Source organism: Balaenoptera acutorostrata, chromosome 8, assembly GCF_949987535.1.
Source record: "Balaenoptera acutorostrata chromosome 8, mBalAcu1.1, whole genome shotgun sequence".
Taxonomy (NCBI): Eukaryota; Metazoa; Chordata; class Mammalia; order Artiodactyla; family Balaenopteridae; genus Balaenoptera; species Balaenoptera acutorostrata.
In genome coordinates this window covers 60,227,697-60,246,176 of record NC_080071.1, presented here as the reverse complement: position 1 = coordinate 60,246,176, position 18,480 = coordinate 60,227,697, and the positions used below count along the sequence as shown (strand labels likewise).

General features: G+C 38.0%; 1 protein-coding gene across 3 annotated transcripts in view; it reads left to right on the top strand.

The window, feature by feature from the left end:
• Positions 1-11,829, top strand: part of TRAK2 (trafficking kinesin protein 2) — a 66,400-nt gene extending 54,571 nt beyond the window's left edge. For all 3 annotated transcript variants that reach the window (XM_007190526.2, XM_057551179.1, XM_057551180.1), the window contains 3 exons: positions 1,056-1,322; positions 5,213-5,318; positions 7,875-11,829. In XM_007190526.2, coding sequence (XP_007190588.1) covers positions 1,056-1,322; positions 5,213-5,318; positions 7,875-8,553 — 1,052 coding nt within the window. In that variant the 3' untranslated portion in view covers positions 8,554-11,829. The remainder of the gene's footprint in view (positions 1-1,055; positions 1,323-5,212; positions 5,319-7,874) is intronic.
• Positions 11,830-18,480: the final 6,651 nt, after the last annotated feature.

Below are 18,480 nucleotides of genomic sequence, written 5' to 3'. Positions count from 1 at the left end.
TAAGGAATATCCTTGATAGCAGTTTTCATGGTAAGATAAACAAGATATGATAGATGAATAAAAATAATCTATATGTAATGCTTCATCTCTACCTTCCTTTTCAAAATAGAGTTCTTTACCCAAAAAATGTCAGTTACTTAGAGATATGTGTGTCTGTATTTTTCTTTTGTTCAGTTCTGTTAATTTCAGGTCAGTTTCCGTTCTCTCCTAAGACAGAACTTGAATTCAAAACAGATCTCTTTGTTTGATGGAATATTGACAATATTCAAGTGATCCTCTGCTATTATCATAAAAGAGTCTGCATTAGACAAAATTTTGAGTCAGTAACCTATAAGGACCCCTCAAACTCAAAGGTGCTATAAGTTCGTTTTATTCATTAATGGTCAGTACAGGTATTTGTCAGAGTTGCCATTTTTAGGATTATATGACTATTAGTGACAACTAGACACTGCATCTGGTGCAGGTACTTGGGATGATCATTCACCAGCATTTGTAGACAGAAACCATGAGGATGGATCCTCCTTTTTTATCATCTCCTTCGCTTTCCTACTCTCCCTGAGAGCCTGGTGAAAGGAGAGTCGTGAGCACATATGAGTCTTGAGAAACATACAAAAAAAACCATGGTAATTCAAGGTGCCTTCCAACCTAGGAGCCTGGCTTTTGAGTTCAAAGTTCATAGGCATAGTTCCAGGACAAAGGAGTATTGATTTTTGTCACCTGGGAAAATACAACCCGACGTGATATGTATCTTCTTTCTCATCACTGCCTCAGCATCCTAGTTCCTATTAAGGGTGTTGTCTTGGTTTTTTCACCCCTGCTTTAGATTTCCTTTTTAAAGTTAGCTTTTGAAATGAACAGATTATTATTCATACCTTTATCATCTTGTTAATCTTCCACAGATAACTTTAATTTACAAATTTTACCAAAATATTAAGACCAAATAAGTAGTTTTATTATTATCATTACTTTTTTACACATACAGTTTTAGCTTCTTTCAAGATTTAATATTTGTGGGAAATTTAAAACATGTTCCTTTTTTTGGTTTGCATACTCAGGATCACAAACTCTGCACCAGTGGCAGCAGCTTGCTCAACCAAATTTAGGAACCATTCTTGACCCACGACCAGGTGTCATCACTAAAGGCTTTACCCAGTTGCCCAAGGATGCCATCTATCACCTCTCAGATTTAGAAGAAGATGAAGAGGAAGGTATCACTTTTCAGGTTCAGCAACCTCTTCAAGTGGAACAGAAGCCATCAGTATCCCAGCCAGTAACAGGGATCTTCCTGCCGCCCATGACTTCAGCTGGTGGTCCAGTTACAGGTGAGAAGAGTGCTTGGTTGAGTGTAGTCTAGTAACCAGTAGTACTTTGCTTTCTGCATAACTGTATGGTCAGCTAACTGCCTCTGTATAAATCTTACTGGAGTGTACTCAGTCTTGAATATAAGACAATAAAAATCTATAGCATAAGTGCCCCTTCTAATTCTCTCCACTTCTTAGCCAACCTGCATAAATAGATAGGCAGAGAGAGAGCAATTCAGCCAGTGGTTCACAAAACTTTTAGACTCAGGATCTCTTTACACTCTTAAAAATCGTTAAGAATTCCAGAGAGTGTCTGTGTGGGTTGTATCTACCAATATTTACCTATTAGAAATCAAAACTGAGAAATTATAAAAATATTTATTAATTCATTATTTTAAAAGAGTTACATGTTAACACAAATAATATGTTTTATGAAAAATAGCTGTATTTTTTTAAGTAGTTTACAAAGTGGTTTAGTTTTCCAATTTTGCAAGTCTCTAATTTATGGCTTAACAGAAGATAGCAGGATTCTTGTGTCAGCTTCTACATTCAGTCTATTACAATATGTTGTTTTGGTTGAGGAGTATGAAGAAAATACAGCCTCTCCATCATCAAAAAGTCTACAAATAATAAATTCTGCAGAGGGTGTGGAGAAAAAGGAACCCTCCTACACCTTTGGTGGGAATGTAAATTGGTGCAGCCACTATGGAGAACAATATGAAGGTTCCTTAAAAAGCTAAAAATAGAACTACCATATGATCCTGCAGTCCCATTCCTGGGCATGTATTTGGAGAAAACCATAATTCGAAAAGGTACATGCACCCCAGTGTTCATTGCAGCACTATTTACAATAGCCAAGACATGGAAGCAACCTAAATGTCTATCAACAGATGAATGGATAAAGAAGATGTGGTACATATATATACAATGGAATACCACTCAGCCATAAAAAAGAATGAAATAATGCCATTTGCAGCAACATGGTTGGACCTAGAGATTATTATACTAAGTGAAGTAAGCCAGACAGAGAAAGTCAAAAATCATATGATATTGCTTATATGTGGAATCTTAAAAAAATTGATATAAATGAATTTATATACAGAACAGAAATAGACCCACAGACATAGAAAACAAACTTATGGTTACCGAAGGGGAGAGGGGGGTGGGGAGGGATAAATTAGGAGTTTGGGATTAACATATACACACTACTATATATAAAATAGATAACCAGCAAGGACCTACTGTATAGCACAGGGAACTATACTCAATATTTTGTAATAACCCATAAGGGAAAAGAATATGAAAATATATATATATATATTTATGTAACTGAATCACTTTGCTATATACCTGAAACTAACAGAACATAGTAAATCAACTATACCTCAATAGAAAAATAAAATGAAATAAAAAGAATTTAAAGTTTAAAAAAAAGAAAGGAAATACAGCCTCACACAGATACATGGTTGGAAAAGGAAAGAGTATTTTAATAGCCTCTTCAGGTATTTGTGGATATTCTTTGATATTACACCAAAACTTGGTAAGTTGTAGTTTCTTTAAGGTTTGTAGCAATGTTAATCTAAAACCCTATCAGTGAACTTTTCATACTTTGTTACATTAAAATCTGTTCATCTGTCCTGCTCTTTGAATGCATCTTTTACCCATGCATGATTTTGTTAACATAATGCATTGGTCATTTGGAAAATATTGGTTCACTGAGTTATGCAGATCTTCCAAATGTTGACCCATTTCATTATAGAATATATTAAAATCATATAATATCACCACCTGTCTCATTGGGTAAGTCTTTTAGTATTAGGAAGCTTTCAAGCTCTCAGCGATGGATACAAGTCTACCAAAACACTTATTTTCACTTGAAAACTCAAATTTTGTCACTGGCAGCAAATCCTGTCAGCTATTTTCTTGAAGAGACAGGCTCACTACATTCTTTTTCAAGAAAATGTTGCCAGATATCCAAGTCTGAATAACTGTAGTTTTTGTATTAATTGTTCTTTCAAGTAAAAATGGTGTTCTGTGAAAAAATGTAAAAATTGCATATGTGCTTTTCCTCTAGATAACCATTGTATCTCTGTATAAAGCAGAGTGCTTAATGCTTACTTCCCATTTCATCACACAGAATATTAAAGATTCAAGGGTCAAGATTTTTTTTTTAATTAATTAATTTATTTATTTTTGGCTGTGCTGGGTCTTCATTGCTGCGCGCGGGCTTCCTCTAGTTGCGGCGAGTGGGGGCTACTCTTCATTGTGGTGCGCGGACTTCTCATTGCGGTGGCTTCTCTTATTGCGGAGCATGGGCTCTAGGCATGCGGGCTTCAGTAGTTGTGGCATGTAGGCTCAGTAGTTGTGGCATGTAGGCTCAGTAGTTGTGGCTCACGGGCTCTAGAGCACAGGCTCAGTAGTTGCGGCACACGGGCTTAGTTGCTCCGCGGCATGTGGGACCTTCCCGGACCAGGGCTCGAACCCGTGTTCCCTGCCTTGGCAGGCGGATTCTTAACCACTGCGCCACCAGGGAAGCCCAAGGGTCAAGATTTTTTTTTTTTAATAAATTTATTTTATTTTTATTTATTTATTATTTTTGGCTGTGTTGGGTCTTCATTGCTGTGCACGGGCTTTCTCTAGTTGCGGCAAGCCGGAGCTACTCTTCATTGCGGTGTGCAGGCTTCTCATTGCAGTGGCTTCTCTTGTTATGGAGCATGGGTTCTAGAGCACGCAGGCTTCAGTAGATGAGGCGCATGAGCTCAGTAGTTGTGGCTCGTGGGCTCTAGAACGCAGGCTCGGTAGTTGTGGTGCATAGACTTAGTTGCTCTGTGGCATGTGGGATCTTCCTGGATCAGGGCTCGAACCCGTGTTCCCTTCATTGGCAGGTGGATTCTTAACCACTGCACCACCAGGGAAACCCCTGGCAGGTGGATTCTTAACCAGTGCACCACCAGGAAAGTCCCCCAAGGGTCAAGATTTAATAAATAATTTTTACCGCTTCATCAGGACATTCTGATATGAATTTGGCTTTTTTTTCCCTACTGTAATTGGACAATAGTGATGAATACTAGTATAGCTTGGTGCCATTGCCTTGATTTGTGCTACAGAGCCAGCAGCTTTACCCACTATTACTTTTGCACCAGCAGTGCAAGTGCCAACCCAGTCAAAAAGGCAGATAGCATCTTAACGTTGCTATGAAAGTAGTTTTGACCTGTAGACTCCCACAAGGTGCAAATAACACTTCGAGAACCATTGGAGTAGATAGTTTGGCTAGAAAGATTGGATGACTAGTTCTTGGTTTGGTTTTTTTTTTTCTAATGTATTTTTTCAGAATATGTTTTTCTCTTGTTTCTAAGCTATATTAACTCCTTTTGAATTACAGTTTTAAATTATTGAAGGATTCAGCTATATACTAACCAGTGGATACTAATACAATATGTAGGGCTTCCCTGGTGGCACAGTGGTTAAGAATCCACCTGCCAGTGCAGGAGACACAGGTTTGAGCCCTGGTCCAGGAAGATCCCACATGCTGCAGAGCAACTAAGCCCGCGAGCCACAACTACTGAGCCTGTGTGCCACAACTACTGAAGCCCACACGCCTAGAGCCTGTGCTCCACAACAAGAGAAGCCACCGCAATGAGAAGCCCGCACACCGCAACGAAGAGTAGCCCCCACTCGCCACAACTAGAGAAAGCCCGCACGCAGCAACAAAGACCCAGTGCAGCCAAAAATAAATAAGTAAATAAATTCATGGGAAAAAAATACAATATGTATATTTCATTTCTAGATTTGGGAATTTTTGTATAAAAGACACCAGATAAATGCTGTTATTAATAGTAATGACGAACTTTTTACATTATTAACCTAGTCTTTCAATTTTGTGTTTGATTCCCTAAAACTCTCTACTTCAGTTGCAACCTCAAACCCAGGAAAGTGTCTGTCCTGCACAAACTCAACATTCACCTTCACCACCTGTAGGATATTACATCCTTCTGATATTACTCAGGTTACCCCCAGGTAAGAGGGGCTGGGCAATTTGAGGCCTTACTTTTTTCCTCAACTCTGTTTTCTTGAATTTCTTTTTTAAATTACTGTCATTTTAATTCCCAGAATTTTAATTAATGTACTGTGATAATTTGTCTTTAGAATATTTTCACCTTGTATTTTCTCATTTGATCATTATAACTCTTTGAAGTAGACAAGCCAAGTGAGTATGTAGTGTCTAAATGAAGAAAATGAGGCGTAGAAAGTTCAGGTGACTGGTCCAAGTGGAGGCAGGTAGTAAATGACTCACCTGAAACTACACCCAGAGTTAGCCAGACTGCAAGACTGGAGGGGCTAGTCCTCCGCACAAGACTGCCCTCATTTCTGATATGACCTGCAAGTTCAGGGGGTTCCCAAAACCATGCTCTTGTTTGATAAATTTTCTAGAAGGACTCACAGAACTCACTGAAAGCCGTTATGCACGTGGTTACTGTTTATTACAGGGAAAGGTTACAGGATAAAATTAGCCGAAGGAAGAGACACATAAGTCAGAGTCTGGGAGGGTTCCACACATGAAACCTCCCTGTCCTTAGGAGTCATTACTTTCCTGGCATCAGTGTTTGACAGTGCACACAGAGTATTGCCAACCAGGGAAGCTCACCCCAGCCTTAGTGTCCAGATTTTTTTTACTGAGGCTTCACTGTGTAAGGCATGATTAATTGATTACCTATATAGCTATAACTCACTATAACTATAATAACTCACCTCCAGGTCCACTGACCCAAAGCTTCCACCCTAAATCACATGGTTAGTCTTCCTGGCATGGCCAGTCCCCATCCTACAGCTATTGGGTGTGGCCAGGTCCACTCCAAGATCTAGTGTGGCCAGGCTCCATCCTGAACAAACACACTTCTAGCAGCCGTGGCATAGATTACCTCCCAGAAGCTGAGGGCAAAGCCAGAACCCTCTGGGCAGTCGAAATTATTTACTACACAGACTAGAACAATAATCAATATTGCTGAAATTTCTGTCCTACCAATTCCAAAAAGAATCTAAGGCAATTTCCAGAGATATGTAGAACTTTGCAGGATAATGTTAACTAGAAGTAGAGAAGAAAAATGAAGCAAAAAAGAATCAAGAGTAAGGATATAAAATGGATAGAGGAATACACCTAGTGTATAAATTGTACTATAAAGTCTTACATACTTGCTAAGTAAGGTGAGCCATGTATTTGAGTCTTAGCTTTCTAGCTGCCAGTGTGGCGGGAAATAACATTATGATTCACAATGTCTGTAAGATAGAAGCAAATTGACTGTTTAGGGAAGCATTTGGGTGGTATCCTATAAAGACCTCAGTAAAGTCTATAATAAACAGGCATACCTGCAATTTTTCTACATTGTTCTTATAGTCAACAAGATAGCAGGTTTTATAAAATTGGTTCCTGAGGAGGCTCTCAATACAGGTTGATACCATCATTTGGTATGGTAGTGACATGAACAGTTTGGGAAAAGACAGGCAATTCTACAATAAAGTAGGACCAGGGAGGTGGGAGACTGGGAATACAGTAGACAGACTACATTAGAACCAAGGAGTCGAAGTTGTTTGCATTTTGCTTCTTTAATACAAGTTGGTACTTTAGAAAGTTTATTTATTAATCCTAAATTTGCATCTTGTTCATAATCTTTATAAATCTTGATATCTAGATATTCTGAGTATTTTGTGTTAAAGTGAAAGTTTATGTATTAAATGCTGGTAACATTTGTTCAAGGGGGAATAATTTGCTAAAGAAGTACCTTCTCCATTCTATCACCATTTCCTTGAGTACATGATTGTTTATTTAGTTTTTTTTCTTTTTAACAAAGCATAGAATAAGAAGAAAGATTCTAATAGCTGTCAAAGCTTTTAATTATTTTTAATTTCCCAGAAACCCATGCTTTAAGTCAAGATTGAGAAAAATTCGTTCCATGGGTATCCTTATACTACTATTGTTTGGAATTAACATTCTTGGAAATTTAACAATTAGAACTTTATTCTCAGTAATATAAAATTGACAGATTAAAAAGAAATGTGTCTCCTTAGAAAAGCATCTTCGGTTTAATTATGAAAGATTGTATTTTCTAAAAGGTTGAAGAACTGTTAAATCACGGATTATTGTCTCTTGGTGTATTTCACTTTATGGAATGGATATGTTAATAAAAATTTCTAAAGTTTACTTTCTTCAATATTTAAATTTCTTTGATTTTTTAATCATAAAATTTAGTTGTATTTCCACAGATACATATTTTAGAGTTAAAATTTAAGAATAATAAAGTAATTATTTGAGAATAATAAAGTTATCTAAGTACAGTAAAATCATATCCTATGAAAAGAAATATGTTTCAATAAGTTAATGACTAAATTACAAATTACAAATAACTAATCATTAAAGTAACACATCAAAATTTTCATTCCTCAGATACTGACGTGTTGCCTGTTCCTCTATATTTACTGTGGATAACTACTGTAATTACTTTAAATGCTGACTTGGGATTACTTTTTATTCTTAAATTCTCTCTCCTGCTTTTTTTTTTTCTTTCTTTCTATGTAAAGCTCTGGCTTCCCTTCATTATCCTGTGGAAGTAGTGGTAGCAGTTCATCAAACACAGCAGTGAATTCTCCTGCTATGTCCTATAGACTCAGCATTGGTGAATCCATCACCAACCGACGAGATTCCACCATAACCTTCAGTGGCACCATGAGCTTGGCCAAACTTCTACAAAAGCAAGGCATCTCTGCTAAAGCATACCACAGCCCAGTTTCAGAGAACCCCCTCCTCCAGCCTCTCCCTAGAGGCCTGGCTATCCCTTCCACACCACCAAATTCACCGTCTCACTCACCTTGCCCTTCTCCTTTGCCCGTTGAGCCTCGAGTGCATCTCTCTGAAAATTTTTTGGCCTCCCGACCAGCTGAAACATTCCTCCAGGAGATGTATGGCTTGAGACCGTCCCGAAACCCTCCTGATGTTGGCCAGTTGAAGATGAACTTAGTGGACAGGCTGAAAAGACTGGGGATAGCCAGAGTGATCAAGACCCCTGCAGCCCAGGAAAATGGAAGAAGCCAAGAGGCAGAAAATGGTCTTCAAAGACCAAACTCTGCTGTCTATTTAAATTCAGGTAGCAATTTATTGAGTGGACTGAGGAGGAATCAGAGTCTTCCAGTCATGATGGGTAGCTTTGGCACCCCAGTTTGCACATCATCACCCAAAATGGATATCCTGAAGGAAGACTGAGGTTCAGCAGTTGACTGACCTCTTATACAAGTTAGCACATGAAGGAAAGATTTGCACTGATACATGTAGTCTTGTCTGAGAGAAAAGGAATGTTGCAGAAGGGTTGTGAATGTGGAAAGGGGAAAGTGGAAGAACGGAAACAGAATTGGCATGAGGTCTGTCTGATAAATTGAAAGTATAAATGAATGGGTCATGAGTGTTTGGAAGCAGAGAAAGAAGAAATGTTTAATGCTGTCCTCCAGTTGGTATTTCTTGTCTTGAAAATAAAAAGTGACTAGAAAATAAATTCAGTAATATTGGAACATACCAGAAATACTGAACTTGCTAGCACATTTACTTCTGGTGAGCATAAGCAAGGAGGACCCAGGTTAGGAGATGGGAAAAAAGAAGGAGCAGCTTTGACCATTAACCTTTAGAAAGCTGTTCTAGAAGGTTGCTGGAGTAAACTCAGTCTGTTACTGAGACAACAGTGAGATGGCTTATCTGCTGGCCCCTGTTAATGTCTGGTTAAATTACACCTCCATCAAAGAGTATGCTCACTGCATTATCAAACAAGGAATTTTACCTTTTTCATAAGATCAGACTAGTGGAGACTCCCTTTTTGCTTTCTGTTTTCAGGCCTTTGAGCCACTGGGATCCCAAGCATAATCCACATTCCTTTTGCATTTGTGATTAATAAGGGTTAATTTTTTTAATTTGTGTTTTTATATAATACCCCCCCAAACAACATGAGTGGGGGGTAGGAGGGATTTACTTTAAGAAGGAAAATATGGGTACATCGGAACCAAGGAAACTTGTTTTCAGAATATTTCTTCTGAATAAGTGCATTGGCCAAGGTGTATGAACATAATTACTGTACATGTCTTTCAAATTTCCTTGGAGGCTGGATGGGTTAAACCAGAAGTGCAATCAATAGGAATTAGAGAATGTTGTGTATTTATCTCTGTGAGTTTTTTTGGAAGGAAAGTTGGTTGCAACTAAACTTTTTTGAAAATGTGCTATGCATACTTTTAATGAAAGATGACATATATTTGCACAAAAGTTCTCAGGCACAGCAAATTATTATAAACTGAAGTAAAACCCAGGTGCTTTCTTTGAGATTGTGTTTTTTTAATATAAAATAATATTAAAACATCTGCCTTTTTCTTCATATCTGCAGAATTAGAGAATGAACTTTTTTTAATGGGAAAGTCAAACACTTTTGCTTTTTCTCTGGGATTCCTTTTTTCTTTTTTTTAACTATGTGAAATGGCAAAGTGAAACTCTGGGATTAGGTTTCAGCTTTCAGCAGTGTGACGCAAGGGTTGAATTGGGAAAAAAACAGATCTGTTTTCTGAGCATTGCTGACCAAGGTCTGCTTCTCATCAGATGACATGGCTTTATCTCGGTCATGCAGTTGAGAAAGAAATGCTGTTACATGAAAGGCATTATGGAGAGAAGATGAAGGAGGGGCCTAGTTCTTTTTGAAAATGGGAGGCGTGTTACTTGATCTTTTCATTGCTTCATTAGCAAATGTTTTGCTCCTTTGTTCTTAAACTGAAAGGCAATTTTCTGAAGAATTCTTGATGGGCATGTTACTCCTGTGGCTCCCATCCATACACCTATTACAGGCCAGAGGAGGGTCCGTCTCTCCTCTCGAGCTGCCTCTCCTTCGGGAAGAGCTATGTGCTCAAAACACACATGCAAGAGTAAAATGCGTGAGTTTTCCATGATTTTTAGAATCTTTTAATAAAACTCTTCTAAATAAATTTCTTAAAAACAAAAAGTGTCCTCTCCCCATTCTCTCCCCCTTGCTCAATCATTCTGAAATCAGCAGACCATACACAGAGATGTTCAGAAAGGATTCCAGCTGGTCTGTAAGTGAACGCACATGTCCCTGAATGTGGACCAGAAGAATTCCTGATGTTTAAATTTCTAGAATATTCCAATTCACATTTTAAATGATATTTGAGTTTCTACTTCATAAAGTAACTCTGGGGTGCTTATTTTAGACAATTCTTTAAGCTTTTTATTTATTCTCTAAGAAAGTAATCTTCCTGTACCAGTTTCCAAGAGACATCAGGAAGTAGGAAAATATAGGGCCAGAGAGTAGTACAAAGTGTTAAATTATCAGATTTTATGTATATTATATAAACAGCTATAAATTAAGCTAGATTTTGGAGTGTTCTGTATAATTAGTATACTTTTAAAATGACCGAGGGTAAAATGATCACTTTGGAGGCAGGGCAAGGGTGTATTCACAGCCAAATAAGCCTGTCTGATTAAAGAGAACCAGACTTTGGTTTTTGAAAATTAAATTGATATTGCTGTTCCACCAGAAACACAATGATTGGAAACTGGTGCATGCTCGTCTCTAGAAATGAATTCTGTTTTGAAACTGGGTTTTGTTGCTTTTGAAATTTCCACCTAAAATCATTTTTTGTTGAGAATGAGAATCTCTATTATAATGAAATTGTGTGTAAAGTATAGTAAGAACTGGAGCCTTGTAGCAAGTTCCTTCTTAATTTATCTGTTATGTTTTAGCACTGTTCACATTTTAGATTTTCTTTATCAACTGTGTATGTACTTTAATGCCAGTGTAGGGAACTCTGATCTTTTTTTTTTTTTTTTCCTTCTGAAGGGTCTCAGTGATTATACCTCAGGTATTTCTGAGTATCCTATTATCTACTAGGAGGGATACCTTCCCTGTGAACTCAGAATTAAATTTTCTCCTGAATTATGATGATCCCAAATCTTATGTAAATAGCCTTAGGCATGGGTCTTGGAAAAAAGTTAATGACTATTGTTAAAGTAGTTTTTAAAAAAATTTTGTACTATATGTCCTTGATTTGACCTGAATGAACAGACTTTGGCAAAGGGAGGAAATAAGTTAAAGGCAGCTCACAACAAGAGCCTGTTCTCTATAAAAGGTGTATTTTATACAGTATTGAAAGCCTGTTATTTTTTCTGACCATTCTGGTACACAATTAGTACTTGTTGGTAATAACATTGACTTTTGACACCTGGAACTAGAACTCTTAGTGTTTAGTAGCCCACTCCTTTGATGTCGGATGCCTGCAAGCCTGTACTCCAAGTACAACACAGCAGCATCTACACTGAGTGGTTGCATAGCCAGCACAGCTACCTGGGAGTGGCATGGTGCCCTCTGGGGCTGCCAGGGAGATACTGTAGTTTGATATCTGGGGCTTGACTTTGTCAAAGAGCTCTTTGTGCACCTACCTTTGCTCTGTCAAATGTTAATCAGATAATAAACATGAGTATCTTCTTAAATTTTCATTTGTCTTTCTGTGTTTTTGTCCCAGTTCTTTTCACAGGTAATCCTGCATTAAGTCTTTCCTTTCCATTATGTTGTTTGTGGTACAGAAAACAACTCTATTTGTCAAAACAACACAAAACGAACCAACAATAGTCATGAGTAGTAAACATCTTATTCTATTTTCTTAGATTTTTAAAAATAGAATAGCCATATTGTTTCCTCAGCAAAGTATCAGCAACAAAAAAATAAAATCTAAAGTCAATGCAGACCTTTAATTTGAAAAGACTCAGGAAGCATGAAGCGATTCATTACCTATAGCCCACAATTTACTATTGATACTCTTAGCTATTTTGAAACTGTTTCCAAGAAATTAAATTTGAGAATTGTTGGATTCTAACAGAAAAGTTCTTTGATGTTCTCTTTTCTCTCTCACAATTTAATTGCTATATTTTTAAAAACTCATTTAATATCCATTTAGAAATATGGAGATTGGTTCAAGATAGCAGAGTAGAGGGACATGCACTCCCTCTTGCAAGAGTACCAGAATTGCAACTAACTGCTGAACGATCATCAACAGGAAGACACAACTCACCAAAAAAGATACTCCACATCCAAAGACAAAGGAGAAGCTTCAATGAGATGGTAGGAAGGGCACAATCACAAATCAAATCCCATAACCGCTGGGTGGGTGACTCACAAACTAAAGAACAATTATACCACAGAAGTCCACCCACTGGAGTGACAGGACTGGGGGAAACAGAGATTCCACTCTTGGAGGGCACACACAAAGTAGTGTGTGCATGAGGACCCAGGGAGAAGGAGCAGTGACCCCATAGTACACTGAACCAGACCTACCTGCTAGTGTTGGAGGGTCTCCTGCAGAGGTGGGGGGTGGCTGTGGCTCACCACAGGGTCAAGGACACTGGCAGCAGAAGTTCCGGGAAGTACTCCTTGGCATGAGCCCTCCTGGAGTCCACCATTAGCCCCACCAAAGAGCCTGTAGCCTCCAGTGCTGGGTTGCCTCATGCCAAAAAACCAACAGGGAGGGAACTCAGCCCCACACATCAGCAGACAAATGGATTAAAGTTTTACTGAGCTCTGCCCACCAGAGCAACACCCAGCTCTACCCACCACCAGTCCCTCCCATCAGGAAGCTTGCACAAGCCTCTTAGATAACCTCATCCACCAGAGGACAGACAGCAAAAGCAAGAAGAACTACAATCCTGCAGCCTGTGAAACAAAAACCACATTCACAGAAAGATAGACAAAATGAAAAGGCAGAGGACTATGTACCAGATGAATAAAACCCCAGAAAAACAATTAAATGAAGTGGAAATAGGCAAGCTTCCAGAAAAAGAATTCAGAATATTGATAGTGAAGATGATCCAGGACCTCAGAAAAAGAATGGAGGCAAAGATCGAGAAGATGCAAGAAATGTTTAGCAAAGACTTAGAAGAATTAAAGAACAAAAAAACAGAGATGAACAATACAATAACTGAACTGAAAAATACACTAGAAGGAATCAATACCAGAATAACTGAGACAGAAGAACGGATAAGTGACCTGGAAGACAGAATCTTGGAATTCACTGCCGTGGAACAGAAGAAAGAAAAAAGAATGAAAAGAAATGAAGACAGCTTAAGAGACCTCTGGGACAATATTAAACACACCAAAATTCACAATTAAAATTGATAAACCTTTAACCAGACTCATCACGAAAAAGAGGGAGAGGACTCAAATCAATAAAATTAGAAATGAAAGAAGTTACAACGGACACCGCAGAAATACAAAGAGACTACTACAAGCAACCCTATGCCAATAAAATGGACAACCTGGAAGAAATGGACAAATTCTTAGAAAGGTATAACCTTCCAAGACTGAACCAGGAAGAAATAGAAAATATGAACAGAACAATCACAAGTAATGAAATTGAAACTGTGATTAAAAATCTTCCAACAAACAAAAGTCCAGGACCACATGGCTTCACAGGTGAATTCTATCAAACATTTAGAGAAGAGCTAACACCCATCCTTCTCAAACTCTTCCAAAAAATTTCAGAGGAAGGAACACTCCCAAACTCATTCCACGAGGCCACCATCATCCTGATACCAAAACCAGACATAGATATCACAAAAAAAGAAAATTACAGACCAATATCACTGATTAATATAGATGCAAAAATCCTCAACAAAATACTAGCAAACAGAATCCAACAACACATTAAAAGGATCATACACAGTGATCAAGTGGGATTTATCCCAGGGATGCAAAGATTCTTCAATATATGCAAATCAATCAATGTGATACACCATATTAACAAACTGAAGAATAAAAACCATATAATCATCTCAATAGATGCAGAAAAAGCTTTTGACAAAATTCAACACCCATTTATGATAAAAACTCTCCAGAAAGTGGGCAGAGAGGGAACCTACCTCAACATAATAAAGGCCATATATGACAAACCCACAGCAAACATCATTCTCAATGGTGAAAAACTGAAAGCATTTCCTCTAAGATCAGGAAAGAGACAAGGATGTCCACTCTCGCCACTATTATTCAACATAGTTTTGGGAGTCCTAGCCATGGCAATCAGAGAAGAAGAAGAAATGAAAGGAATATAAATTGGAAAAAGAAGAAGTAAAACTGTCACTGTTTTCAGATGACATGATACTATACATAGATAATCCTAAAGATGCCACCAGAAAACTACTAGAGCTAATCAATGAATCTGGTAAAGTTGCAGGATACAAAATTAATGCACAGAAATCTCTTGCATTCCTATACACTAACAACGAAAGATCAGAAAGAGAAAATAAGGAAACAATCCCATTCACCATTGCAACGAAAAGAATAAAATACCTAGGAATAAACATACCTAAGGAGGTAAAAGACCTGTACTCAGAAAACTATAAGACACTGATGATAGGAATCAAAGATGATACAAACAGATGGAGAGATATATACCATGGTCTTGGATTGGAAGAATCAATATTGTGAAAATGACTATACTACCCAAAGCAATCCACAGATTCAATGCAATCCCTATCAAATTGCCAATGACATTTTTTACAGAACTAGAACAAAAAATCTTAAAATTTGTATGCAGACATGAAAGACCCCGAATAGCCAAAGCAATCTTGAGGGGAAAAAAATGGAGCTGGAGGAATCAGACTCCCTGAATTCAGACTATACTACAAAGCTACAGTAATCAAGACAATATGGTACTGGCACAAAAACAGAAATATACATCAATGGAACAGGATAGAACGCCCAGAGATAAACCCACGAACATATGGTCACCTTATCTTTGATAAAGGAGGCAAGCATATACAGTGGAGAAAAGACAGCCTCTTCAATAAGTGGTGCTGGGAAAACTGGACAGCTACATGTAAAAGAATGAAATTAGAACACTCCCTAACACCATACACAAAAATAAACTCAAAATGGATTAAAGACCTAAATGTAAGACTGACACTATAAAACTCATAGAGGAAAACATAGGAAAAACACTCTTTGACATAAATCACAGCAAGAACTTTTCTGACCCACCTCCTAGAGTAATAGAAATAAAAACAAAAATAAACAAATGGGACCTAATAAAACTTAAAAGCTTTTGCACAGCAAAGGAAACTATAAACAAGATGAAAAGACAACCCTCAGAATGGGAGAAATTCTGCAAATTCTGCAATTTGTATTCCTTTCCTTTCTTTTTCTTCTCTGTTGCAAATGAATCAACAGACAAAGGATTAATCTCCAAAATATATAAATAGCTCAAGCAGCTCAATATTAAAAAAACAAACAACCCAATCCAAAAATGGGCAGAAGACCTAAATAGGCATTTCTCGAAAGAAGACATACAGATGGCCAACAGGCATATGAAAAGCTGCTCAACATCACTAATTATTAGGGAAATGCAAATCAAAACTGCAGTGAGGTATCACCTCACACCGGTTAGAATGGACATCATCAGAAAATCTACAAACAACAAATGCTGGAGGGGGTATGGAGAAAAGGGAACCCTCCTGCACTGTTGGTGGGAATGTAAATTGATACAGCCACTATGCAGAAAGAACAATATGGAGGTTCCTTAAATAACTAAAAATAGAATTACCATATGATCCAGCAATCCCACTACTGGGCATATACCCAGAGAAAACCATAGTTCAAAAAGGCACATGCACCCCAATGTTCATTGCAGCTCTATTTACAATAGCCAGGTCATGGAAGCAACCTAAATGCCCATCGACAGATGAATGGATAAAGAAGTTGTGGTACATATATGCAATGGAATATTACTCAGCCATAAAAAGGAATGAAATTGAGTCATTTGTAGAGATGTGGATGGACCTAGAGACTGTCATACAGAGTGAAGTAAGTCAGAAAGAGAAAAATATCGTATATTAACACATATATGTGGAATCTAGAAAAATGGTACAGATGAACCAGTTTGCAAGGCAGAAATAGAGACACAGATGTAGAGAACAAACGTATGGACACCAAGCGGGGAAAGTGTAGGGGTGGGGTGGGGGGGCGGGTGGGATGAACTGGAAGAGTGGGATTGACATGTATACACTAATATGTATAAAATAGATAACTAATAAGAACCTGCTGTATAAAAAATAAAATTAAAATTAAAAAAAAAGAAATATGAACATTTTGTGAGAAATGAGTAATGTATGAGTCTCTACTTCTTTGATATATAATTTAGCAATATTCCCAGCATCTTTGTGTTTTCTTTCACAAATGATTATCAGTGGATGTGTTTTAAGTTCAAAAACCTGATGAGGGTTAAGATTTGAGGCTTTCAGCATCCTGTTGACTTCCATCTCTGTTTTTCTTATATGTTTGAGTTATGCTAGTATTGGTTTTTCTTTTTTTCATTAGTTTTTATGAAACAGGGCTAAAATGCCATAAAATTTTCAAGTGAACAAATGCCGTGCAGGTTTGGCGAAGATGCCAAAACACAACTGTTGGCTGACAGTCAGGAAGTGCTTTATTCTCTAACATAAGAAAGTATGAGTGAAGCACACCAAAGGTGAGGTGAGATGTTAGAGGAAATATATATAAATGTCAAATAAGTAAAAAAAATTTATTCCATTAAATTTATTTTTCTTACCTTCTCAGCAAAATCACTAAGTTGTTTAAAAGCAAGAATTTCACATCACATTCCAACATTACAACAAATGGGCCAGAAAATTTTACAAAGTATTTTAATTTCATTTAATTCACTACCACTTATAAAGCTATTTCACCATCTCTCAAAGCAATCGCTAGATCTGTACAATAATGTGAAGAATTGGCGCCATGATTCATTCGCATTCTATCTAGACCTCTCTATATATATCAATTTAAAGATAATCAGAACCCATATTGCAAAATGCTCTTCAGCTATAATATGTAGTTCTTGCAAGTACCACTCCAATATATGAGTACCTGTGGAATTACAAATGAAAACATGAGAAGCAAAAAATGGATGCTCAGCACCACTGGGAAACAGTTATCTCTTTATGCGTAAATCTATGCATTCATGCTGAGTGTTTTTGACAAGTTCCCTTTCCTCCCACCTCACTGCTCCTGCCGCAGTTCCACCTGCATTCCAAAGCAGGGCCTCTGACCTTAGCAGCAGGACAACCCAGAACTTTCATAGCATGTGGACACAGTCATCTTTTGTTCTAAAGATAAAGGGCAAGCGATGGGGAGAAGCATTCCCCTGGGGCCTGATGATGTTAATGATGAGGAAGCATGTTTAGGGTTACAGGTCCTGCTATTCCAGAACTGAGCTCAAAATCAAGTGTGCCCATGTGTTCTTTAATAAAGTTAGGTTTTTGTGTAGACCTGTGATATGCAGAGCCCTCTAAAGCCCAGGGCTCAGGGCAACGGCCTCTCCTTCTAGGTGTGAGGGTGGCACTGCAGGCTCTTGCATGATACCTGTGGCTCCCTGGCTAGGGGCCATTTGGAAACTGCTGGATGAGTGTGTGGGATTTAGCATAGCACCCTTAACTCAGATCTTAAAAGACAAGAAATGATCAAAGAGAACTGAAAATAATGACAAGCTCCTTAAGAGAACACTGTCTTTTCCACACTGGGAATATTCCCATAGAGCCACCAAATAGAGCCACACGAATGGGAAGCCTCTAAATGCTCACCAGCTGATCACATTTGCCATTTCATGAGGGCTGCAGTGTCACACAAGATGGTGCCCATTTCCCCAGCCAATGTGCAGACTAATTTTGATGACATATGTGGATTGTTAGGTCACAGTTTCTCTCATTCATTTATTCAACTTATACTTGGTTATACTGTTGGTATTCTGGCCTCCTCCACCTCCATTCCAAATACTAAGGCCCATTGCTTTGGGGAAAGTTACTGAGAATGTTAGTAGCATCAGTCCCCTTACGGGGTCTTCGGAAAGAGCCTTTTATGCAATGCCAAAGTTTCCCTAAATTCAACCAAAGAAAGAGCAGTGAACACTTAGCTCCGAAAAACTTTCATTTCCTTCCCTTCTGCTCTTTTAGAGATAACAAAGTTGTCCTAATGACTAAAAAGAGGAAAGGAGGGAAAAAAATCCTAATGTTATTAGTGCTAAGCCTCGGCCAAGTCAAGTGGCTGGGGTTTTCCTTCAGCACCCACTTCCTTTGTATCTTTCTTTTTAGCCACTCTCCACACAA